A 27,014-nucleotide genomic window follows, 5' to 3' on the forward strand; every position below is an offset into this window, starting at 1 on the left:
TAACCGCAACATACTACCCACTGTCTGCTTCACAGTGGACTTCAGAGATCCCATGATGTAATTTGAAATGAGGAGGGTATTGTGTGCCGGTATTATGGTCCAAATTTGACAAATTCAAAAATCACCAAATCCAAATTGAAATACACGTAGCAATAATCATCCCCTAACTTAAAAAAAACTTGGCGGGACCCTCCTAAAAAATATTTGAAAGATTCATGGTCAACAAACCCCCATGATAGCATGTCGTGGGGAGGCTTTTATTTAGAAGTGGATTAGTAAAGAGCTGTAATTTATAAATCTATATATATAAAAGGGAAATTTGGCATGTGGGTGTTTCCAGACTGTACACCATGCAAAAAGTATAAAAGTAGACTTTTGTATATATTTTTTGGGGGTGGGGGGGGGGGAGTGCAATTTATGGATATATTTTGCACGGCATCCCTCTGGGGTTGATAAAATAAGTACAATATTTTTGGGGAAGCCAACGGTGGTTGTCCTATGGATATACTCGATCCTGCCATAAGAATGTGGACTTTCTGCCACTGGCTGTAAGCAGGAGATGAGCACTAGCTCAGTACTCATTTGAGCCAGAAACCAGTTTGACTTTTGACTTGTATGCCACGTGTTTGCTTTGTGTGTTGTGTGCTGTGCATGTTTGCTGTTGTACAATGTGCATTGCTGTAAGTTGCAATAGATTGTGTGAGGCCCACTCACTCTTACACACACTATCTCTCACACTAACTCCCTCTATCACCCTCCCACACACACCTGGTAGATTATAGTGGCTGCCTCTTCGATGGAGGAAGATGGGAGGGAGTTTGCCGCACAGCGGTGGCGATGGCGCTGCAGGGCGGCACGGGCACGGTCTCTGTGGCCGGCGCTCGGAGCCAGACGTTCCGCCTCCAGCAGGTGGCGCTCTGCGGAGCCAGAGCCACGCACTACTTGGTCCTGCTCCATCTCTGCTAGCGCCCAGTGTAGCTGCCAGCGCAGGTCGTGCAGGGGGCTGACAAAGACAAAGATCCCCCACATAGACTTTAACAGGCTGTTGGTCAAGTGCTGTTCGTGAGCACCTATATGAAGGCCAACAAAGCACACGACGGGATGGTGTGGATTGCACTATGCCCGGCCCTCTTTGTCTCACCAGGTAGTCATTTAAGGCTGAGCTGGCAGAGGGGAGGCCCAGGACCGGTTCAGATATTCGTCATCGAATGTTGGCCGTGAGCGGGAATTGAACTCGGGTGGCGATGGTTCGTAGCCCAATGTGTTAACCACTCTGCCACCACTCCCCATATGCAAAGACAAAAGATTCCCCGCATAACCTTAATAGACTTTTGGGGCAAATGCTATTAGCGAGTACCTATGAAGGCTGGCATGGTACACAAGGGGGTTGGTGGCCAGGAACATGCCCAACTGCCTTTGTCTTCCCAGTAGTGATGTGTCCACACCACATCAGGTAATCATTTGAGGCTGAGTTAACTTCAGGGAAAACGAGGGCCAGTTCGGATGTTGGTCACCAGTGTTGGCTCACACTAGCATTACCAGAATTGCAATTGAACTCGGGTCGTTGGGTTTGTAGGTGCAGTCCGCTAACCACTGCACCACCCCTCCCCACGTGAGTGCACCTCCGATTAGCACGATTGGCTACATATGGTGCGAAATAAGTTAAATATACATACATAAGCACCTACATGCATTCACATGACAAGCGCACAGTGTGCTCGGCTCCGCACCTCTGGGCCTCCTGCAGGCGCCGCGCGGCAATTACAAGGGCCCCGCACACACGAGAGGGCATGCTGGGGAGGCCAAACAGCGGCACAGAGAGGTTCCAAAGCGCTGCGCTCAGCTCCTGCGTCACCCGGGCAGCATCGGAGGAGGATGCGGCAGCCCCCGGGGCACAGCGCCCATCCACGCCACTCTGCAGCACGGCTTGCAGGCGCTGCACGGCCGCCAAGCGCACCTGCAGGGAGAGAGAGATTCATTCATCACGCATAGTCAGTGAAGGACCGTTGCGACAAACGTCTGACCTCTTGCGACAGCATTCGCATTAACTGCTCTTGCTGCCATACACCGGCGTCTCGAGTAATTTGTTTGATGCACGTATAACGGGGGCGACCACGGAGGCAGCGCCATTCCTTTGAGGGTGGCAGTCCACTTGGAACGAGAGAGGGCAGTTAGATGGCTCAGCGGTGGCACGTTCGTTCGCCACTTGATTCACATGGTCTTGACTCGAGCCCGGTGCCCACCCTAGTCCGTTCCTAGGGGTGTATTAACCATGAAATAATACGCGCCACCCGCTTTACATGGGATGTTAAAGATCCCCTGATGTTATTTCAAACGGGTAGGCCGTTTGTGTGCCTGTGCCAATGTTAATGTTGCCAAAATCGAAAAATGATCTGCACACTTCTCTCTTCTTCCTTAGTTTCCTTCTATCTTCTTAAAGAGATGATGGAGCCGAATGAGATGTTTCCACCTGTTCCTATCAGTTTCATGGCTTCCTTTATTTGTTGCCATTTTTGTTAAAACCCACAAAATTACTCAATTGGAATTACACAGAGCAATAACCCCCCCCCCACCTTTGTACCCACAGGGACAGCTGCCGAGCATCGTCATCATCATCATGCAGAAACAAAGGCAGTGTAAGCTATGACTTTAACAGTGACAGGGAGTAAATTTAGGTTCAGCAACACACAACTGCTTTGCACTTAGAAAAGATCTCAGCCTTATCCAGACCACCATCTCAACATAACTGAATATGTAGTTAACTAGAAGAGGTGAAAAAACATGGGAAAATGTCAAAACTGGGTGGTTTTTAACTTTTGCCGACAAAACTGGATCCCAAATGTCAAAACTGGGTGGTCTTGGAAAACGACAGGCAAAACAGGGTGGTGCTTTTTTATATGACAAAACTGGGTGATGTTCAATGTGGACAAATGTCAAAACTGGGTGAAGAAGGTGTACGATTTTATGTATCATTTTGTACACGTTTAGGTCCTTGCGTTATTCATCCATATGTCGCCACAGATTTAGAGCGTTCCAAATGATGTTTCTCGTGGCTCATGTTCCATACCTTGCACCACAAACTTCCCGTTTGCATACTGGCACAGTGTGCCAGCTCGCTACTACAGTAACACTTACTTGCCATATGTATACTGGCACAGTGTGCCAGCTTGCAACTACAGTAACACTTTCAGCTCGCGAACATACACGTACTTGCCATTTGTATACTGGCACAGTGTGCCAGCTTGCAACTACAGTAACACTTACAGCTCGCGAACATACCCTAACTTGCCATTTGTATACTGGCACAGTGTGCCAGCTCGCTTACTTGCCGTTTGTATACTGGCACAGTGTGCCAGCTCGCTTACTTGCCGTTTGTATACTGGCACAGTGTGCCAGCTCGCTTACTTGCCGTTTGTATACTGGCACAGTGTGCCAGCTCACTTACTTGCCGTTTGTATACTGGCACAGTGTGCCAGCTCGCTTACTTGCCGTTTGATTACTGGCACAGTGTGCCAGCATACTAATACCAAGTGTTTAGATGAATGCGGTGCTGGCACAGTGTGCCAGTATACAAATACCAAGTGTTTGGATGAATGGGGTGCTGGCACACTGTGCTAGTATACAATTATCAAGTGTATTTGACAAATGTCAAAACTGGGTGCACCCTGAGTGTCCAAAACTCAAGTTTTTGGCCACCCAGGGTGCACCCAGTTTTGACATTTGGGATCCAGTTTTGTCGGCAAAAGTTAAAAACCACCCAGTTTTGACATTTTCCCGAAAAAACATAACAATTCTGACAGGCAGCAGTGAAACAAAGGCACAACTGTAAATCGATTTCATCCTCATTAGAGCTCATCAGTGCAGTACATTCAACGGTTTCACAGTGGTTAGTGCACTGCACCACGAGCATGACCGTCTTCCTGAGTTTGATTCCTGACCACAGCTAAGATTAACAGCAAGTTGTATCTAGCCCACATGGCGTGGGGAGGCCTTCATCTAGCAGTGGGTTGACAAAGGGCTGTAAATTATCATTAAAACTATTATATATATGTAGACGTTGCCTGTGGTCTAGGCTAAGCTGGAATGGTGGAGTGTGATGGCCGACATTGTGTGCAAGCGAGAGGAGGCACCTGCACTGAACGGTGGCTCAGGTCATCTCCCAGCGTGGACACGGAGAGCTGTGCTCGCACACACTCCACACGCAGTAGCATAGTACCCTACACACACACAAGATACAAATAGTTAACACAGGCACGACACCATATTTCCAAATATTCCCCGTAAAGCCTTGAACAGACTGTTGTGGCAAGTGCTGTTAGAGAGCACCTATTATGGCCGGAATGGTACATGAGGGGGTGGGTGGCCAGCACCACGCCCAACCGCCTTTGTCTCCCTAGTGGCGATGTTTCCATACTGCACAGGATACTAATTTGAGGCTGAGTCGACCTAGGGGAGGCCCAGAATCAGTTCAGATAATCGTCACTGGTGTTGGCCGTGAGCGAGAATCGAACTCAGGGGGCCGGGTTTGTAGCGCAGCGCTAACCACTACACTACCACACCCCAAAGTGCCTTACACACACAAGGCACACATAGTTAATACAAGCACGACGCAGCATACACAATACCACAAATATTTGATGTTTACCATGCTATACACAACGGGTGACGTGGGGCCTAGCGGTAGCGTGTTCTCTGCTTCCTATCAGAGGTTCGCAGTTCAAGTCCGGCGATAGCCCCGATTCACACTACAGGTGTACGTAACCATGTCAGTAAGCTCCCTCCGCTTCGCAGTGGACGTTAAAGATCCCTTGATGTCATTTGCAAGGGTAGGCCATTGTGTGCCGGCGTCAAGGTTCAAAGGTCAAAAATTACTCCAAAGTATTGTAATGTTGATACACACCACAGTATTAATTAGGGCGGCCAACTGGATTCGAACCAAGAAACTCTACAACAATCAGAGAACGCGCTATCGCTCGGCCATGTCACCGCCCCAACTGGTTTACACACATATGACGCCATACCCATAACACAACAACACATACACATATACAACAACACATGCATCAACTCTAATCGACACAACACAAACACAATGCGATATACACACTACTAGAGACAACACCAACATTCCATAACAACTTACACATGCCCTCAATGACAACACTCATAACACCTTACACGAACACTAATAAACAACACATGACACACACAAGACATGTGTGAGTGGTGTTCAGGATGTGTGCGTGTAGTGTGCTGGTTGTCCGAGCGAATGAGTGATGTGTGTACGTGTGCATAGTGTGTGTTGTGCGTAGTGTGTGTGTGTGGTGTGGTGGCTATGTGTGCGGTATGAGTGAGTGGTATGTTGTGTGGGCTCTGTCGTGTGTGTGTGTAGTGAGTGCTGTGCGGCCTGAGCTTACGGCTGGCCTGCACGCCTCAATAGCCATTAGGCACTGGGAAGCCAGAGGCAGCTGCTGTTGATCCAGGCAGAGCTGGGCCAGCTCCAGCAGCAACGACAGCCTGCACACAAACACAGACATTCAAACAAAGATCTCACATACCTATATCGTTTTAAACATACAGTTGGGGCAAGTGCTGTTCACGGGCACACGAGGGGGGGGGGGGGGGTGGGCAGCACCACGCAGAGCCGCCTTTGTCTCTAAAGTGGTGATCCTAACACACCACGCACTGATTTAAGACTGAGTTAACCTAGGGGAGGCCCAGGATCTCATTCAAATATTCATCACTGATGTTGGTCATAAGAAGGGAATTGAACTGGAGTGTTTGTAGCGCAATGTGTTAACCACTAAACAGTGGTACCTCAGTATACGACCGCTTTGGAATACGTCGAATTTGGTACACGTCGTTTTTTGACGAGAAAAAAATGTCTTGGGATACGACGTCTTGCTTGGGATACGACGCGCTTGCTAGAACTTGTATGGGTCGGGATGAGTCACCGCGTACCCGCGTAGACTCCGTGCACGACTCAAACAAAGCGCCGTTCCTCAGTCTGCTTGTGCAGTAGATCTCGTTCAGTGCACAACCCTTGCTATAACTCTGTGAATTTTAACGTGAATTTTTTGCGAATTCATTAAACTCCTCTCAGCAAGGTAAAGTGATGTTAAATTGTATTTACATTTTCATTTATTTTAATTCATTTATGCATTTATTTTAATTTATGTATGCATTTTAGTAATAAGTAGTGTCTAAATTATTTGATACAACCCCATTAATGTATATGCCGTATAAAATATCATTTGTTATAATCCGGAACGGATTATTTCCTTTCCCTTTATTTGCTATGGGAAAAATTCGTTTGGTATACGTCATTTTCGGTATAAGTCCTACCTTCTGGAACGAATTAACGACGTATACCGAGGTACCACTGTACTACCACTCCCCGCATATACTCACATACACAGACACACACGCATACAGCTGAAGCTGGGAATCGAACCCAAGTCACCAGGTTGATAGCATAGTGAGCTATATACTGTGCCACCACTTTCCACAAAGTAATGTTTTACACCCCAAATTGTTACCGTTCATCCAATTGCAGGGGGTGCAGGCTCGTGAGGGGGCATCAATGATTACTTGCCTCATAGTAACATTCAGGGTCATCGAATGAGGAAAGGTGAAGACAAACTTACAACGACAAAATACGATTGGATTGATTTCAGGACATAACTAATTGATCACAGACCGACTGTTTCGTCTCATCCATACTGCGTTCAACCACAACACTGCAAGCCACAACAACGCACTCACCCACTCACTTAACGACTCATTCACCCATCCCACAAACTTAATCACCACACTGCAGGTCACAACACTTCTCTCTCGGCTCTTTTTCTATCCCATCGTCTATTTTCCCCCAAGCTCGTATAATGACCTTGCTGTAAAAGTGTTCACTCTAATCTATAACTTCGACATTGCTGTTTATTGCTCGTCACTTGACATAGTGGGCCTTTGGGCCTGTGGTCAGCAGCTGTGTGTAAAAACAATCTTATAAAAAGTCGTAAGCCTTAATTAAAGCCGACACAGCACAAAGCAGAGGACCAGAGAGGAAGTTTTAACGGAATGAACCAAGACAGGGAGTGATATTTCTTGAGCAGGAAGTCGATCGGCAGAACTAAAACATCTCTCAAACACTGAAAACATGACCAACAAAATCGAAATTCTCACTTGTCATAGGAGAGGTCCTCTGGAGGGAGTGGCATCCTCTCAGGTACTTCCAGCACGATCATAGACGCATCACGTGGTGAATCTGCTGCATCTGTTCGCTGATCCTCTTCCTTCGCACGTCTGTCTGAAACTTTCTCATCACACTGCTCTACAATTTTTTCACTTCTATTCTCCCCGGACCTGCTGGCCCGACTGCCTGCCGGCCTGCATGCAGCAGGAATAATTTTCTCCTCCTCCTGCCCTTCTTCCTCCTCCACACCTGAGCCCCAGTTGTCGCTGGAGGGCCATGCGGGCGAGAAGTCAGGCAGCTGCACGGAGTTGAGCACGGCTGTGTGCTTGGTTGCGCGGGCGCGCGAGGGTGTGTGTGCCAGCACGGGTCCTGTGGTGGATGCTGCCGCCGCCTTGAACTGGAACCGCTGTGCCACGGCTAGCCTCGCAAGCTCCCGTTTTGTGCCTGGTGACTCCTGTCCTCCCACAGCCTCGTCGTTGCCAGCCACGCCGTCGCTGTCACTGCCGCCGCGACTGGTAATGCCCCTATGTGTGGGCATGGGGCTGTCCCCCAGGGTCGTCGCGAGGCTGCTAGGACAGCTGGCGCTTGGCGTGGCCGCGTCTGGCTCCGGGGAGCAGTCAGGCTGTCTCGGGCTGTCATTGTGAGAGGGTGTAGCGAGGGCGGTTGGCACGACAGGCCCCGAGTGATAGGAGGGTGGCGCGTAGTCACAGGACGCGAGCAGCTTGAGGATCTGCTTGAGCTGAGCGGTGATGTCGGCTGGGTTCTCACCAGATTCCAGTTGCCTGGAGGGAAACCAAGTCAATGTAATAATCATAATAACCGAGTATATTTGGTATTTGCGGCATTCGTATAACACAAGGCTATTGCGGAGGAAGGTGCTATGTTATATAGACACAGTAGGGGGCCATATTGCGATGTGTAATTCCAATTATAAACTTGCAGTGTCGTTTTTTTACGGAGTAAATTTAAATGGTGACACTAGCTCACTATGGCCTACTCGTTTCAGAATGAGATCACAGGATCTTAACATCCATCGTGCGTGAAGAAGACGAAACATAATATTCGAATCGTTAATGCAAAGCGAAGTATTTGCAAAGCTAGTTGGATTCGAAAAGTGAACTTATGCAACGAGCGACGAATGAGCTACCTCTGGGCCATGTTACACGTGCGGAAAAAAACTGTACCAAAAAGACAGAAGACAATGAGAAACAATACAAATGAGGCAGCGATAACGAGACAGACACCAATATTTTTTGAATCGAACTGCAATTTCCACATTATAATAAACCATAGACTCTCAGGGGGAGAGGAGAGAGAGGAGTGGATCATGGCAGGCCTAAAGTGGCCCGGTCTGCACTGGTCCACGCTGCCGAGAGGTGTGTGCGGAGGATGAGTGGATTGGATGGCAGGGTGATCTTCTTGGTTCTTTCGGTAAAGTCACGTAGAAGGGAAATAATAAAATAATAAAAATAAAACATAATAAAACAATTCTCACGACGTTTCGGCTACAACGCAAGCAGCCGTCCTCAGGTGAAAACCAGGTCTGTCGAGGCGACAGCGTCTGAATGAAACAGCACACGTGCTTGGAGCATATATATAAGCTGGGTTGGAAGGGGGGAAAGGAGCGCCTTGACAAAAGATTATGCATATCAAGAGGCATTTAGCATATTTATGGGAAATGCAGGTATGTGATTAGTGCTACTCATGCATTTCCCATAAATATGCTAAATGCCTCTTGATATGCATATTCTTTTGTCAAGGCGCTCCTTTCCCTCCTTCCAACCAAGCTTATATATATGCTCCAAGCACGTGTGCTGTTTCATTCAGACGCTGTCGCCTCGACAGACCTGGTTTTCACCTGAGGACGGCTGCTTGCGTTGTGGCCGAAACGTCGTGAGAATTGTATTATTATGTTTTATTTTTATTATTTTATTACTTCCCTTCTACGTGACTTTACCGAAAGAACCAAGATGAATCCCTGCAGTCACAAAATCTTTAAATCGAAATGGCAGGGTGAGTTACGCACGCCTTCATGCGCTGCATTTGGACCAGTGCCTTGAGGCGTGGAGAGGAGGCGGCTTCCTTCGCAGCCTTGGCCGAGTCGAGCAGCCTATGTCTCACCTGCGCAGATACACACACACAAAGATACCCCGTATAGCCCAATAGACTGTTGGGGTAAGTACTGTTAGCGAGCACCTATTATAGACGTAATGGTACATGAGGGGGTGGGTGGCCAGCACCTTGTCCAACTGCCTTCTTCTCCCGAGTGGGGATGTTTACACACTGCACTAGGTACTAATGTGAGGCTGTGTCGACCTATGGGAGGCCCAGGATCAGTTCAGATAATAATCACAGTGCAGTGCGCTAGCCACTGTACCACTGCTCCCCACAATGCATACACATAGATACGCAAACACGTCCTGGCCCGGCATGCACTGTATGTGTGTGTGTGGTACCTGCAGAGCCAGCACGTGTGGAAGGAAGTGCGGCGCACGTGTGCGTGTATACTGGGCAGCACGGACAGCGGCACTCGCAGCCTCCTTACTTCTCCCTGCATCCAGCAGAGACTCAACCAGGCAGCTGCAGTCCGTGGAAGAGATATGAAGTCCAGACTCAGGGCATATGCATGTGTGCTCTGTGTGTGCATGTGTGGAGTGCTGTATGTATGATGGGACCATGATGCCTGTGTGGGCAGTGATCTGTGTGTCTGGAGTGGTGTGTGTGTTTGAGTGCTATGTGTGAGAGTGTGTGGCTGTGTCTAGGCAGCTCACATCATGAGCTCTGCCGTCCACACGGGATCTGCGTCCTTCCAATCTCCCAGAGCTGGTACGAGGGCGGCCAAAATACCAGCGAGGTACCCGCGCAGCCCAGACACCCAGCAGGGCTGCACTGAGCGCCACCACAGCACGCTGATGCGGTACAGCATAGGCACCAGTCTGCCACACACACACACAGATGCCCCAAGTAGGCTATGCAGGCTGTTGATGCAAAAGCTATTTGCGAACACCTATGAAGGCTGGCATGGCACACAAGGCAGCGGTGTGGCTAGGACTACATCCAGTCACTTTTGTCTCCCCAGGGCTGATGTTTATACACCATACTAGGTACTTAAGTAAGGCTGAGTCAACCTAGGGGAAGCCCATGACTGATTCAGATGGCAGTAATGTTGAACGGGTATTGAACTTGAGTCGCTGGGTTCGTAGCGCAGTAGCTATGCTACCAGTCCACATAGCACACAGACATTTATTTTTATTACGCTTGTTTACACAGGAAAGCTGCAATGAGTCTCAAGCGTTTTTGTTCGGAGGGTCCTGCCAAGTATTGCAGTAGGGGGCAATGTTGCTGCTGTGTAATCCCTAATGAGTGATTTGCAAAGTCACTTTTCAGCATTTTGATGTTTAGCCAAAACCATTTAAATTATGGGTTATTTAGCTATGGGACGAAACTGGTGAAACCCCATTCAGAACAGAGGGAGAACATACAAACTCCATAGAGATGCCTGAGTTAGAAATCGAACCCATGCCCTTCGTGCGCCACCCTGCCACCTTACAATTTTTTAAGATATTAGCTACAGAATTCAGAGCCACACCTGGGGTCCTGCTTTGCCAAATGTGCAGCTTTGATGTAGTAGAGCATTGATTCATTCAGCTGCTCCTACACACAGGGGGACAAGAGCATACATCACACACAGAATACATGCACAACATACACAAAAAATCATGCACACCATACACACACAACATGCATAGAATAGAACAATCAAAAGCATTGCACACACAGCATACAGAACATACACACAAACATACACATTACATACACAGCACACAGCCTACACAGCGCACACATGACATACAAATTACATACATGATATACACAGCACAGCACACAAACTTTAGCATGCGTGTGCATGTGGCCCTCCCTTATGTTGACTGAACCTTTAACCAGTACCTGACATGGCATGTAAACTTCAGCACTGGGGAGACAAAGGCGACCGGGCATGGTGCTGGCCTCCCACCCCCTGTGCGCCATACCGGATGTAATAGGTACTTGCTAACAGCACTTGACCCAACAGTATGTCAAGGCTATATAGGGGGGATCGTTGTCTTTGTAGGGGTGTAGGTGTATGTGTGTGTCACGCACAGTCCGGTCGGGGCTCAGCACTCCGTTGAGCTGGGCCTGGCAAAGCACGATGCGCACGATCAGGGGGCCGAGGGCTGGCGCTGTCTGCAGAAACCGGCGCACGCACTCCTCACCCACACCCAGCAGCTCATTCTACACAAACACATACAGAGGCAGAGATGTGCAGACAAAAATCCACCGAATATCCTCTACAGACTTTTGGAGTAAGTGCTGTTAGCGAGCACCTATGAAGGCCGACACGGCACACGAGGGGATGAGGTGGCTAGCTCCACGCCTGGCCGCCTTTGTCTCCCTCATGGTGATGTTGCACATCGCAACAGTTACTAATTTGAGGCTAACAGCACTTGCCACAACAGCTAGTAGGCTACATGTGGGATCTTTGTTATTGTGTGTGATATCGGCCACGGTCATTCCCTCCCTTCTCTACGCTTGCGAAAGTGAACCCCCCTAATGGAACATCTTCGCCGGTTAGAAACATTTAGGCTGGCCTGCCTACGATCCATCCTGGGTTTAACCAGGCTGGATTGTGTGAGGAGCTCACAAATCCTTGAAAGATCTGGGCAAAGTCCCATCGGTGAGCTCCTCCGGCGGGCAAAGGCTGCGTTGGCTAGGTAATGTAGCCCGCATGCCCAGCCACCGCATGCCTAAACAGCTTTTGTTTGGCCGGATAGAGGGGGCTAAATGGGCGCGGCACGGGCTGGCTAGAGAAGAGATGGAGTGATGTGGTACAGGAGGACGTGGAGCTGAGTGGACTTGCCGATGACTGGTACCAGCGGTGTCAAGATCGGCCTCAGTGGAGGAGGCTCGTGAAGGACGCTACTGGGCAGTTGGAGGCAGTCGCCCTCCAACAACAACAGAGGGCGGAGGAGCGACGCTCACAACAATGAGCGGAGCGCCGGGTGGCTAAAGCACAGCAAGTTGGCACAGTAGGGGACACAGGTGGTGCATCAGCCAGTTATCTCAGTCATCTCGGTCAGTCGACCTGTGGCACCTGGGTCTGCCCCGTGACCTCCTGCCAGCGGGCGTTCGACACTTCACGTGGCCTCAAGGTGCACATGGCCTGGCACAAGCGTCGTGGTGACATCACCGCCACTTAGTGGCGAATGGCGGTTGTTGTTGTTGTGTGTGTACCTCTATTGCAAGCTCAGCACATATCACAAAGAGGTCTGGGGCCAGGCAGATTCCCTCTGTCTGGCCTTCCGTAGTGGCAGTGACCAGAATCTCATAGCCTTTCAGTAGAGTGCTTGAATCTGTACACACAAACATAAACACACACCCAATTTAGCCTTTAACAAGCACATATGAGGCCAACACAACACACAGTCTCATCATCATTGGCTTGATGTCTTCCCCTTGGTTAACACTCCAATGCCTGTATCAGTAACTTGCCCTCCACCATTATGCATATTATACCATCCTGAGTAACCTCCTCTTCCTGATTACATCTACAACCATTTTTTACAGAAATAAATAAGGTGACAGTACACCTCCTTCCCATATCTGTCCCTCCACATGACTCAGGGAGGCTTTCCTTTGTATAGAAACAAATTCTGTTTATCGTTTTCTACACATAAACAAAGTCAATCCTAGACTATGCTGACATATGCAAATCGACCTCTAATGCCACATATAATTTTCTAAATCCAATCATTCCACCACGTGCTTGATGTTACAAACTACAGTAATCCCTCGCCACTTCGTGGTTCAAGTTTCGCGGCCTCAGTGCATCGCGGATTTTTCGAACTGATTTAAAGGCCTCATTATACCTGTGCAGTAACACCATCATCATTCATAATCACATTCATCGAACTGCACAGGTCTGTCATCGTCGTCATTGTCATTGTCATCCTCGTCGTCGTCATTACTGGAGTCAAGTCTCAAGATACTACTGTCGATGGGTGAGTGTAGAACACCATAATACGTATCGTATGAGAGAGAGAGAGAGTGAATGTATAATATTAATGGTTTTATAATTAAATAGATTTAAGTAAAATATATATATAAAGTTTAAATATATATATTTTAAACATTCTGGTACCCACACACACATATACGGAAATTCCTAGGGGGCCAATCCTACTTCGCGGATTTTCACCTATCGCGAGGGGTTCCGGTCCCCATTAACCGCGATAAACGAGGAATCACTGTATTCCACTCATCACATGGTTCTCACCAATTCTGTGTTAATGCCCAAAACACCTGGAATTCCATCGCTTCAAAATGTCCTTACTCTCCCATCTCAATCACGATTCTGTGCTAAGCTGTTGATTCTTTATATCTCTACTTGCAATTAACATATACCCTTGTCAGTTTAGATATGAGGTTTATAAATTAATTGTAATTGTACTATTATCGGTAAAAAAAATAATCTGCCCGAACTGACTTACGCTACAGGGAAAATATGATTGAACATGCATTTATGTTCGTGCAATATTTTCTATTTCTCATGTTGCACAGTTGTTTTTGCTCTGAATTTATTTGCTTAGGGGCCGTCCATAAATGACGTCACGCGATTTTGGACGATTTTTTACTCCCACCCCCCCTTCGTCACACGGCGTCACAAAAATTCAGACCCCCCCTCAAATATCACGTCACAAAGCTCTGCCCCCCCCCCAAAAAACAAATAAAACATGCTTCAAATCGCTTTAAACTATTGTCATTGTAGTGCGTATTTAATGTGGCGCTGTACTCTGATGCTGTAGGAGAAAACAGTTATTAAAAAGTCTATTAATTAAGTAGAACGTGTTAGCGATATTTATTTAAAGTTGTGCATTTTGATGTGACGTCACATTTCTCAAACCACCCCCCCTCGTCACAAATGTCTGACCCCCCCCCCCCCACCCCCGTAGTGCGTGACGTCATTTATGGACGGCCCCTTATTTGCTGTACTTCATGTAATTTATTTCCCCTAGTTTCATATTGGTGAACGAGACCACTCTTGACTATCCTGGTATCTTGAGTTCTCACCTGTTAAAACAAGTAAATTTGTCTTAACTAGATGCCATCATTTGTGTCTGTCTTGGCATCATAAAGTACATGCTAATATGACATTTTGTTGAGCAACTGTGTGCTTTCTTAGTCTGGTTTGCGACTGTTTTGTTGTTTTTGCTGCCTTGGCCAAGCTTGACAAATCGGACTTTTAAAATTAAGTATTTTACTATTTATATTTAGTGACTTGTTTAACATTCTCTCTATTTTTAAGTCCTATCGTTTGTTTGGTAGTTTGCGCTGTAACTTGCTAACCTGCCAATACTGGACATCTGCGTAATCGGATTTCTCCTGCAGTCTAAATAAAGATGCTGATTCTGACACGGGATATCAGTGGCACGGCTCAGATTTCCCAGTTGAAAGGCAACCCATGCTTCAAACTGGCCGAGCACGGCCCCGCCGCGGTTTAGATGTGCCAGTGGGAAAAGCCACATCTATAAAAATGCCCCTTTTCCCACCGGACTCTTCTGCGGCTGCTCTCTTTCGCTTGCCTCTGTTACGCCGGGCAGCCTCCAACGCCTGACGGACGCGAGCCTCCATGTATGTCCGCAGCCCCAAACGCTGTGGAAGCGCAGGTGGGGGGTTGTCAGCGTGAGTGACAGGTGACGAGCTGTACACTTATCACGGAGCCTCCAATTTCTAAACTCGCAGCACTTGACAACTAGGCCTCGGCAAGGTAATTTACCCTTTTTACCGGGTAAAAGGGTAAAGGTGTCGACATGCCAAGGGGTAAAGGTAGCTCTGAAGAATTACCCGGTAGAGGTAAAGGTAGCGCGAATCATTACCCGGTAAATACGGTACATTGTTTACCGCTAAAAGCTCCGTGGCGCAGTCCGTGGCCTCCATTTAATAAGTAATATTAAAAAAACTTTTTTTTAAACACGCTTTTATGAAATGTACTAGTAATGGAAGAACTCCACGACTCCAGGAAGTGGCCCCGAAGCTTGCCATAAGGCAAGGGGGCCGTGGCCAATTACAGCCAACGTCAGTTGAGCGTGGACAATTAGACCCAAGCCGAAACATAACATATAAAAAATAATGTTGAAAAATATATATTTTTTATGATAGAATATAGTATTGTCATCCGTATAACATAAGTATACCAAGTTTGCAGTCGATACCACATTGGGAAGTGGGTTAAAATTGAGTTAGAAGATTTGAGGATACAACACCGACAACAACAATAAAGACAACAACAGAGTGAGTTCAAACAAAGCGTGTAAAATTGGAATCATCGAGAGTAGTTTATATGAATAAAGCGCTCTACCTAGCATTTACCTGTTATAAACCTTTTTCATGTGTAGTAGTACACCAATAATTACCCTGTAATCGGGTAATTTGTATGGGGTAAGGGTAAAAGGTAGGCTCGTTGTTTAACCTTTAACCTTACCTTACCGATGTCTTATGACAGCAGTGAGGGTACATAGCAGACAACGTCAAGCAGTCATGGTGATTGATAATGCAGCACTCAATGAGGAACTCCAATCACTTGTTCAGCGGTGCTCAGTTACCTCCTGATCACTCTTCTGTCGCTACTACTATACCATGGTTACCGTTCCTGTGAATTTCACTCATCGATTTGTTTTGTTTAACCAATTATCATTCCCCGCCATAGAAATGTGGAATTTCCGCCACTGTAAGCAGAGGAGCACCGACCCAATGCCTCAATGTTCATTGGAGCACAGCAGAACGTCACTTTGCCTCTGATTTATTGCAATTTTAATCATGCTGATTGTTGCTGGCCGAATGGCGTTTACTACATTTTGAACCGTGAAAAAAAGGTGCGAATTAAGTAATCGATCAATCGAGTGTTGTGTTAATTCATCTATAGAGGGGGTCACGTGACCACAGCACCAGTGCTGTGAAAGGCTATTGGCCGAAACATCGCCTGTTATCTATAAAATGTTATTTTTTGGAGACTTTCCAGGCAAATTTTATTGACCAATGTGTTGAATGCGTTTGTTAATTGAACCTGTGCACCATCACAAACCCATCATCATCATCAGCAGCAGAGTCTCAAGGCTTACATTGTAAACGAGCGCTTACAAGAGGCGATTCAACAAAACTTGCCTCGTGTCGCTCTGCGGTTTAACACCTGGAGCAGACCCCCCCTCCTCCTCCTTCTTCTTCCTCACCTGTGTCGCTCGCCTGTGTGTCTCTCCCTCGTGTGTGTCTCCTCTGTCTCTCTCCGTGTGTGTCTCTCTCCCTCGTGTGTGTCTCTCTCCTGTCTCTCCCTCGTGTGTCTCTCTCCGTGTGTGTATCTCTCCTCTGCCTCTCCAGTGTGTGTGTGTGTCTCTCCCTCGTGTGTCTCTCCTCTGTCTCCACGTGTCTATCTCCCTCGTGTGTGTGTCTCTCCTGTCTCTCTCCGTGTGTCTCTCTCCCCGTGTCTCTCTCCTCGTCTGTCTCTCGTCACGTGTCTGTCTTCCACGCTCGGCGTTCGTCGCCACGGCAACGGCAGTCGCGCGCCCCCCGGCGACTGCGCATGCGCGGCCGCGCCCGGCGCGCGACGGGAAGCCCGTGGGGCCACGCCCCCCGGCGACCGCGCATGCGCGCGACGGGAAGCCCGCGGGCCACGCCCCCCGGCGATTTGAGAAGAGACGGAGATTGGGGGAAGCAAAAAAAACAAATCAAAGTGCTCGAAGCAGAGGTCGCAACCCGATACCCGTACCCTACCCGCACCAGGGTCGCAAACGGGCGACCCTGGTGCGGCCGGGTACGGGTAGGCCGTGAGTCACTGGTGAGTCACCGTGATTGTCACTCATTTCCCAACGTCTTGTCTCTTCTCACAATTCAAGTTCCTCGAATCAACCCACCCGCGCCTACAACATGGCTTCATCCCAGAGGTCGCAATCGGGGTACCCGATACCCGTACCCTACCCGATACCCGGCCGGGTACGGGTAGCCGGGTATCGGGTAGGGTACGGGTACCCGTTTGCGACCCTGGTGCGGCCGGGTACGGGTAAGGAATCAAAACCCGTTTGCGACCTCTGGCTCGAAGGCACGCGTTGAGATAACTGGGGACAGGTTGGCCGGAAGGCAATGTAACACATTCCTGCGGAGGGAGCTGGTAGGAATGGTTGGGTTGCTCGGTCAATGGCCAGGGTCAACGGCGGCGTGGTGTATTGCGCAAATATGCCCGACTGTGAGGGCGGGCACAAGCCGGCGTGAGTAGGTTAATTGTTGAGTTTTATAAGGGCACCACTGGGTGACCAGCCCCTCCCCACCCAGCCCCACCCCTCCCACCCCCCACCCAGCCCCTCCCCACCCAGCCCCTCCCCTCCCTGCACGACGGACGGACGGACACAATAATCCCCGGTGGGCTGGTGTAACCAGGAGGTTCCTACCAGTAAGAGGCTCCTAGCATACAGTCGTTGGTGTCATTTCATGTAAAGCGAGAAGCAAGGTTGAAGATGGCACGTGTACCAGCAGGGAGCACTGTAACACAGAAAATGTAGTCCTCCATATGGATGATTCAGTCAGTGGTGTTTCGGCAATTATTATTTTATCGTGGATATCCGTGTGTTTTCCTTTTTTGCATGGGCATTCATTCACAATCAGAAACATGTTTCTTCTGACGGCCCGCTGTCCACGTGTTCCTCTTCACTCTACCACTCAATGGCCAGAACATCGCAGTCTTGCTACCTTCGCTTCCTACCCCATATTGTATTCTGATGTCTTCACTTCTCTACTTATCCCTCAGTGTTGCTCCGGTAATCCAGGACAGCTTGAGCGTTTCTGCTTTGACTACCATGTGATCTTCTTTATTGTCCAGCTTTTTGATAGGACTTCATTCGGATGATTTCAGATGTACTCTACATTGTGTATAATCCATAGACCATAAATGCTACACTGGATTCATTTCGGTGACTGCAGATGTACCGAATACATTGAATACGCTGTTTACATGTTGTACAGTTTTGTGCGTAAATATCGTAATCTGAGTAGATTTGAGTGAATATTTAGTTTGGGCCTTCAAAGATGGGATGAAATTGTTTCTTCAATTTAATTTCACAATGTGGCATTTTAAAGGCGGCGGTCATTGGTGGTGTTGCTGTGATCCTCCTGGCTTCCGTCGTTGACCTGGTCATCCTAAAGATGAATCCCCTCTGTGGGTCATGCCCCTGAGAGAATCCTCTTGTAAACCCGATCTTCCTCGACGTGTACAACTGTCAAAGAGAATCTGCACCAGTGCTTTGACATGGCCATATGAAATAGATTTATACTGGTAGGAACCACGTGGTTCCACCAGCCCACAGGGGATTATTGTGTCCGTCCGTCCGTCGTGCATCCAAAATGGGAGGGGTGGGGCTGGGTGGAGAGGGGAGGGTGGGGAGGGGCTGGGTGGGGAGGGGCTGGGTGGGGAGGGTGGGGAGGGTGGAGCTGGGTGGGGGGTGGGAGGGGTGGGGCTGGGTGGGGGGTGGGAGGGGTGGGGCTGGGTGAGAAGGGGCTGGTCACCCTGTGGTGACCTTATAAAACTCAACGTTTAACCTACTCACGCCAGCTTGTGCCCGCCCTCACAGTCGGGCATATTTGCGGAATACACCACGCCGCCGTTGAATCTGGCCATTGACCGAGCAACCCAACGTTCCTACCAGCTCCTTCCGCAGGAATGTGTTGAAGCCACAAGGCATCATAGAGTTTCTAAATCAGTACTTTGATAAGCTATTGCAAATATCTTATGAGAAACTAAGTCCTAGGATTCATATTCTTGGTTTTTTCGGTAAAGTCACATAGAAGGGAAACAATAAAATAATAATTTCTTGTTTTAGATTGTTGTTATTATTTTATTGTTTCCCTTCTACGTGACTTTACCGAAAGAACCAAGAATATGAATCCCTGCAGTCACGAAAGCTTTAAATACATTTTTAAGTCCTAGGACATGAACATAGGATATCTGATTGTGATACATTTGCCACGCCGAACCCCAATTGCACAATATATGTATGTTGAACTTATTTCCCACCCTACGTAGCCAACCGTGCTTATCAGAGGTGCGGGTAATTGTGGAATAGACCTGGTAACTATTGCTGAAAGAGCTGAGATTTTTTTTATTTCACATATACAACCCTTCGGGTCCCCGCCAATCTCGCATTCACATTGATACACATTACCGCCTTCGGTGCAGTCTCCTGGGTAGTGCCTTTTCCTCTACGTTATCCTAATCACATATAGCAAGTGTTTGCATACACATAAATTACATAAACACATTGCTGACTAACTTCTTCAAATGTATCGCAGTCTGAACTTCCAATCTGAACTGGATTCAGCCCACAACTCTGTCTACAGGGATTGTACCGACACAGGAACAGTGGCACACTGCAGTGTGTGGCACGTAAAGTTATAGATTGCTTGCATACGATTGCAAACCAAAAACATTGCTTTAATTGTATTTATTTAAAATGTATGACAATTCAATTAAGCGAAACCTGTCTAATTTTCTGGTATGTAAATTGGCTATGACATTCCTTATACCATACTATTATTTTCGTCTATAAATATATAAGGGTTTTTTTGTCCAAAATTGTGCCCAAAAACCCTCATGAATAATTGTGGGAGCGAAAGCCTACATCTTAAACTGCCACTGAGGGTCCACGTTTCAGAATCTTCATTTACACTGGAGGAATCCGATGAGCTATGAAGCTCTATTTCACGGATGTCTATTTAATGAGGTGGCAACAGCAGAGTGGGCAAGACCAAGGCACAATGAGGAAAGCGACCACTACGGCTGTGGAGGAGTGGGTTCGGTGGTGCATCGGACACCAATTAACAAAAAACTGCTAAATCGCTGCGACATTGGGGTGCGGTGCAATCATACTCAGCATCGTCATCAAACACCTCCATCGTCACCATCATCGACAGCCACTGTGGTTTCATCATCGATTACATGAGTAACACCTCTCTTTTGGGAACTCACCAGCAGTCAATTTTTTTTTCTCTCTGGGAAGACTTGACGCCTGTTATGGAATTGTGGAATTTCCACCACAGACCCGTAGCAGATTCCCCTTGCCCCGGCCTTCAGCTACGCTTGGCTGGCAAGATGGGAGTGGGCTCATTCTTCTCCAATCCTGCCTACTCTTTAATTGCTAAAGTTTGTCCTCGCTGGTTAATGGATCGCAGCCCACCTGTTGATATATGTCTGACAATAATGCTTTCACATGGAATGTATGTATGTATAACTTCGTTCGCACCACCGTACGTAGCCAACCGTGCTAATCGGATGTGTGCGAGAAGGACAACAAACTAAAACACAAATAAGTTGTGAAGAAATTCGTTTCCAATCTAGATTTATAAGTGCATAGCTCCAGTGTTTAATGTTGGAAGGAAGAGCGTTCCAGACGGGCCGCAACAACACATCTGAAAGTGCTCGATGTAGGGACTTCTCTTTGTTCGATGGCTTGCCAAACGCCGCTTTGAAGATGACCAGAGTTCGCGTGATGGTTTTTGCTCCTTGACGAGATCAGCAAGGTGTCATGGTTCATTTGTGGTAAGTACTTTGAGTATAATGAGTGCGACCTTATAACGGCCCATTAAACGTTCATTGGAGTGTTTTACAGTCCAGTATATGCATTGAGTGCTGGATGTTTGCATTCTCTCACTACGCACTGAATGTCCTAATATCACAAGTGAAAACTAGTCTCCCTGAACACGTATCATTACAGAGTCAATGTGACGATATACATCCTTGAGATCTTCTGTGCACATTATACACTCGAAACGTAATTTTTTTCCCAAAATTCTTTAGTAACCATTGTTGCATCAACACCCTCCACCAATGGGCAGTCCACTTCAGGGACATTTACACGACGTTGGCGAATGTCGAAGAACCAAGCAACCAACCCAGCCTGCGATGAAATCTCTCGTGTACACGTCTCTAACTTACAAAACTCCAGTAGAACTCATAAGTTGCTACATATGAAACCACTTCTCATTTCTATGAAGACAGCTGCAGCAGAGTGCACGCATCCCGGTTAAAATGTCTCTGACAATGGTCATTTGTCTGCTCGTTTTGTACAAGACTTGAGGTAAACATGTTTTACACTTATTTGAAAATTAAATATGTGACCGTGTAATTGATTTGTGTTGTTATTTTTAATAATAATAAAAATTAGATCTGTTAACATAATTCGTTAAAATTCACTACAATTTATAAGAATTTTCCAAATTGAATTCAAAGAAAGTTTGGCCGGATGTGTATTTAGTTCCAAGCCCTTCTATTTGAGTAATACAGCAGTTATGTCAACGTTAGAGGTAAGTTTATGGAAAATAAAAAAGCTAATGTTAATTTACGCACTATTTTAATAGCTTGTTCTCAGTTTCGTTTCCGTGTCTTGTAAGTGCATGCCGGAAAATATAATATAGTAATTCAACAATCTGCCTGCTGTATACAGACGCTCCACAAAACGTAATTTTACGCAACCCATCGTCCACAAGTAATTCTGGGAGCTCATGTTATCAGCCACAATGGGTATTTTGTGTGATGCATTATATAGTTTTACACACAATGAGGTCCCTTTGCCCGTGGACATCTGGCGATTCCTCCAGCGTTGATTTAAGCAGAACTGACTCCTGATGTGATGCTGCATGTCGACACCGGTCCACAGTGTGTGCGTGTAGTGAACCAATGCTGCTGATAAGATTAGTTCCCAGATGGTCGTGTGGCGGATGGGTTGCATAACAAGAATATATGTTGTATTGTTTATGCGGGGGACGGTGTGAAAGAGGCATATAGTCTGAATTTAAACTTTGTTGTGTCGGTTTTTTGTGTTTTATTTGCTTTTTATTGAACGCAAACAATTTATTTTCACAGGTCTGACAAATGGTTTAAACGTGTCGGTGGCTCAGTCGAAACTATCCGTGAGTGAAGGTTCAAAGACAACCTTAATGTGCATTGTAAAGGAAGCTGGAAATTATTATGTATCCGTCAACTGGCATAAATGCCCAAAACTCCGTAACAACTGTGCCAGCGCATCCCGTGTAGGTGGAAGAGATCAGATTTGGTATAAAAAAGATTATCCCTCTTCACAGGATGGTAGATTGATCTGGAAGACCGACGGAAACGTGTTTAACTTGACTTTCATGGAGGTTCTCAAAAAAACTGCAGGGAACTACTGCTGCATAGCACAAACATGGTATTTCATAGGACTGGGACCGCAGTACCGCTCCTATAGAGAAAGTAAAGCCATCGTGGAGCTCCTTGTCATCGATCACACCAAATCAAGTAAGATGTTACGTGATGGAAACATTTGACAAAATCGGCATTTACATTATAAGTGTAAAAATATTTCATTTACTGTCACCACCAATTCACACAAGTGCACTTTATTTTACTTGTTCCATTAATATTTTAACTTGTATGGTGTTGCCACTCGTTGCGTTTCTCTGCTCGAGTTCATATCGTGTGACGACCTGTTAATGCTGTACGCAATGTGGGTTGTGCTCCGTTATTGAGTTATTTTTGCTTATTTATCCAGAAACGCCCCCGCTGACACTCAGGGCTTTTTTCAGGAGGGGGCGTGTTTTGCTCTGTTTTCTAAATCAAGTAATATGCGACTTTATTTTTGCGTATCAAATTTGGATAGGGGCGATAGTACACAATAGCCTTCTGTTCTTTAAATGTCATCGGTGGATATTTAACGCCGAGTGTGAAGCAGTCAGCACGTATTTTATGGCTAATCTACCTGCAGTATTACCCAGGGTGGCCTGCCGGAATTGAACTGTACACCTTTTAAACAAGCGGTTAACGTATTATCGCGGGTCACAGATATAATGAAGCAAAGCGTTATGTAAAATCAATGTAATTAGATTTTCCTGAAATCAATCAATACATATATAATATGGCTGACAATGCAGTATACGGTTTGTGAATTACCAATCTGAATGCATTACAAGTAGATCGTAGCTGCATCGTAAATGTAAAAATCAATACACATTTAAATACGTGTTGAATTTGGTTGAAATTTTATTTTGCAGTAGCTGAGTGTTATCCAACCTTCAATCTTTTTCAGCGAAAGTCACAACTGAAATTCACGCTTTTAGATTCACTTATATTGTTTTTACCGTTCACGTGTAATGTACTAATCTCTAACTCCCTCTGTATTTTTTGTCACACAGAAGACGTCTGTGCCACAGACAGCACCCCAGGTAACAAGGTGAAATACATTCTGAGCAGGGACAACACATATCTTAACTTCCAGCTAATATTACAGATAATTTTATAACTCTTAAAGATAATACAATTTGATAATAAACCTTCGTGTAAAGATTTGTATGGGAAATCCGTCCCAACAAATAACACCCTGGACGTATCCAATGGAACATTAACGTACAATTCTAAGAAATAGTGAATACATTTGTGCTATTAACACACACCATGTGATAATCTCCCTTCTGTATTGCATCTGGTAGATGCGTGCCGGGTGTCTGGTGCGCACCGACTTGCCTGTCCTTGAGGATCCTTCTGTGGCACGTCCGCTGACGAGGCCTCCTGCTGGGGCGGACCCGGGACGCGGGCCCAGCAGTCCCTGGCATAATGGCCTTTACGGCCGCAGCGGAAGCAGTCGATGTTGTTGCGCCGCGCCGCAGGCACCCCGTCCCGACGCTCCCGTGGCGGTGGCGCCGATCGCGGCCCCGGCGTACTGCGGGCCGACCACTGAGCAGAGGCGGCTGTCAGCTCCTGCGGGCCCCCCCCGTCAGGAACGTACACCGCCTTCTTGGGATCCCAACCCGCGGCACCTACCTCAACGATGGGCCCCCCCGTCCACGCCGTGACTTGCTTCCAACGGCGCAGGTTGAACTGGGCATCAAGACATTTAGCGGCCGCCCGGGACGTAAGCTTTTCGTGGCCACACACCGGCATAGGAATCCCCAAATCCCGGGACAGCTCGAGCATCTTACCCAAGATGAGAGGTTCGAGCAGGTCAGGCTCCGTCTCCGGGTATGCAGCCATGGCCAACTCCAATACCGCACCCCTGTATGCCACCGGCGACTCCTTGGGTGCTCGCTGACGTTGAACAAACCGGCGATGAGCATCATCCGGTGGCTCATATGCATCTGCCATCTCGTCGAAAACTCCTCTCAATGTTTTCTTCTTCTCCGCCTTTATGGAGCGGAAGAATCTCACCGACTCGTCATCGAGAAGAGTCGGTAAAACCTCCAATGCCTCAGCGTCCGTCCACCTTGCTGAGCGTACCGGCGCCAGAAATCTGCAGGCGAAAGCACTCCAATCGCCCCCGATGGAGAATTCTTTGACGGTCGTGAGATGACGACTGCGACTCCTTGTTGCACCGTCCTCAGCCGATGACTCACCAGGCGGCATATTCAAAATGGCGTCGCATCGCAACGTGTTCAAGATGGCGGCCTCTCGCCGCGGAGAGCGCAAGATGGCGGCTTCCCGCCGTTCTTCTCCTGCCACGCCCAAGATGGCGTCTTCTTGCCGCGTGGCCAATGGCGCCGACAGCGGAGGCAAGGCAGCGACCAGCGGACCTCCATCGGCTCTCCCCAACGCCGTCCTCGGCATGACGAGCTCGCACAATTGCGCGAGCACGATTTTCAGCGTCTCCAGCTGCGCCGCCATCTGCCTCCATCGCCAATCCGCGTCCTCTGGTGCAGACGGGTCCACCGACGCGGCGACATCTTGGACTCCCGGACCCGCACTTGTTCCCGCACGGATCTCCTCCCCCATCGCAGGCAGGTCGACCGCCCGAGGAAGGTCGTCGTCGTCGGATGATGTAGCAGATGATGGCGCAGGAATATTCTTTCTTCTGAGCTGTTTTGACATGCAGTTTCACTTCTGACACCAGTGTAATAAAGGACTCGATCCTGGGTCTGTCTCCGTTGTCCTTTATTCGGGTTCTTACACTTTTCCCACACGGCCCTCGCTCAGAGCTCTCCCCTTGGCAGCTCCATAGCTGCGCTCGCTCCCGTAGCCTCCACACCTCTGCGGCTCCGCCGCAGATCCCCGGTGCAGTCCTCCGGCTGCCCTCACTGCAGCTCCACCGCTGCCCTCACTGCAGCTCCACCGCTGCCAATCGTTCCTCCGCGCTTAGTCCCCGCTGGCCGACGGTGCCAAGTTTTACTCCCCCGTGTGTGTGGCGATCTCGCCACTCCTCGACCTCCGCCCTGCGTGGCCTCACTCTAACTCTGTCTCCCACACTCTCCCGTCTCTTCCGGTATCTCTCCCTTAAGACCTCACCCCTCTCTCACACGTGACCTAACTCCTCCCCCCCATGACGTCATATCCGCGAAGCCGTTTACGCCCGCATTACATATATATGATCATGTATTGCATCCACAGGACTTGATTGTGAATGTCAATTGAATATGATAATCTAGGATGTCAAAGTGTTCTTATTGTTGGTATAAACCACAGTTCACTCTGAAATACGTTTTTCATCTTTGACTAAGCCGTCCACATCTATTTAATGAACTTGATGCATAGAGCACTGATATTCACGAACACGTGCTACATTTTACTTTTGTTCTAATGTACAGGAGTGGAAATGTGCATTTCACATATTTCTCAGCAAGCGTAGTTAAATGATAAGGACCTTCCTATCAGGGGTGCTGTGGTGGCAAGGTTTAACTACCTTGCCTTGTATACAAGAAGACGTGGGCTCGATCCTGACCCTGACACCTGATGTATAGTTGCAGTTTGCATGTTCTCCCCCTGGTCGCGTGGATGTTTCTCCAGATCCTCAACTCTTTCCATCCACATTTAGAATCAACGTGCTATAAATGTCCACATGATAAGCCACTTCGTTTAGCTATAATTTGTGGTTAGGTCGTTTTTGAAAAAGAGCTATTTAGATCAGTGGGCCTTACCGGGTAAAAGAAAACAAATATTTTAGTAATTTAGTAAAATAGTTTTTCTTACAGAAAAATACCGTACTCGGTTCCACAATTATATAACGTTGGGAAATAGATGTGTTTTAATGATCTACTAGAAGTGATTATGAGCTCACCCTAACGATTATTCTGTATGGGTTCACAGTGAAATATTTAGTAGTTGTGCATTTTTTAATGGATTTGCATCGACTGAACTAATGCTGGCAACATTTTTGTGCAATGACGACCACCCTTTGTCCGTTCCCTATTTTGTTGCATACTCACACAGCTCCACTCGCAACCACTGGCTTGGAAGGTTACAATGACATTTCAGCTGGCAGAAATTGTGAGTTTATATTCTCGAAGTATGGCATGCTTTTTATTTGTATAAAAATAGACTTTCACTTTTACAGCAGTGTGTTCAAAGAAGGGAGAGGCAGGCAAATTTGACAAGGGATATATTAACAAAATACCTTATAATTCATTGGCTTTCCATGCCTCTTTGCTCCCTCAGCTTAAGATATAGTCATATTTTGGTGCATCCTATTTAAATTACCAACAAATCACATATCAAAGCATTCCACATATTCACCTAACTAACAGCAGGATCGGTAAATGATACTGGAGGTGGGTTGTCTTTCAATACAGTTTTACATCTGCTCCGGATTTCTGTAACAATATTAACTTTTTTTTCAAGAAACATAAAACAAAATTATCAATATGGAGAGGGATTTTCACGTACGTTTGGTTCCATTGTTAGAGTTGCATACGTTCACGCCTAAGGTCAACTACTTCAAACTAAATGTTTTCGACAAAACTGTCACTGTAATTTTTTAATAGTGTAATGGCCGAACATGCAGCCTCACGGCTA

The 27,014-nt window shown here is 47.3% G+C and overlaps 1 protein-coding gene and 1 long non-coding RNA gene across 2 annotated transcripts in view; one reads left to right on the forward strand and one right to left on the reverse strand.

The window, feature by feature from the left end:
• Positions 1-16,759, reverse strand: part of CFAP46 (cilia and flagella associated protein 46) — a 78,883-nt gene extending 62,124 nt beyond the window's left edge. Inside the window, exons 1-13 of the mRNA XM_078858807.1 lie at positions 16,391-16,759; positions 14,812-14,881; positions 12,464-12,582; positions 11,333-11,464; positions 10,782-10,846; positions 9,964-10,128; positions 9,649-9,772; positions 9,219-9,313; positions 7,183-7,974; positions 5,418-5,517; positions 4,131-4,217; positions 1,731-1,957; positions 769-1,003 (exon numbers count right to left, since the gene is read on the reverse strand). Coding sequence (XP_078714933.1) covers positions 769-1,003; positions 1,731-1,957; positions 4,131-4,217; positions 5,418-5,517; positions 7,183-7,974; positions 9,219-9,313; positions 9,649-9,772; positions 9,964-10,128; positions 10,782-10,846; positions 11,333-11,464; positions 12,464-12,582; positions 14,812-14,860 — 2,190 coding nt within the window. The 5' untranslated portion in view covers positions 14,861-14,881; positions 16,391-16,759. The remainder of the gene's footprint in view (positions 1-768; positions 1,004-1,730; positions 1,958-4,130; positions 4,218-5,417; positions 5,518-7,182; positions 7,975-9,218; positions 9,314-9,648; positions 9,773-9,963; positions 10,129-10,781; positions 10,847-11,332; positions 11,465-12,463; positions 12,583-14,811; positions 14,882-16,390) is intronic.
• Positions 16,760-16,906: 147 nt separating this feature from the next.
• Positions 16,907-23,813, forward strand: LOC144936819 (uncharacterized). Its single transcript, XR_013637493.1, has 4 exons — positions 16,907-17,057; positions 22,346-22,538; positions 23,432-23,461; positions 23,726-23,813. It is a non-coding gene; the product is annotated as an uncharacterized LOC144936819 (long non-coding RNA).
• The last annotated feature ends 3,201 nt before the right edge of the window (positions 23,814-27,014 follow it).

The sequence above is a fragment of the Lampetra fluviatilis genome, chromosome 1 (genome assembly GCF_964198595.1).
Source record: "Lampetra fluviatilis chromosome 1, kcLamFluv1.1, whole genome shotgun sequence".
Lineage (NCBI taxonomy): Eukaryota > Metazoa > Chordata > Hyperoartia > Petromyzontiformes > Petromyzontidae > Lampetra > Lampetra fluviatilis.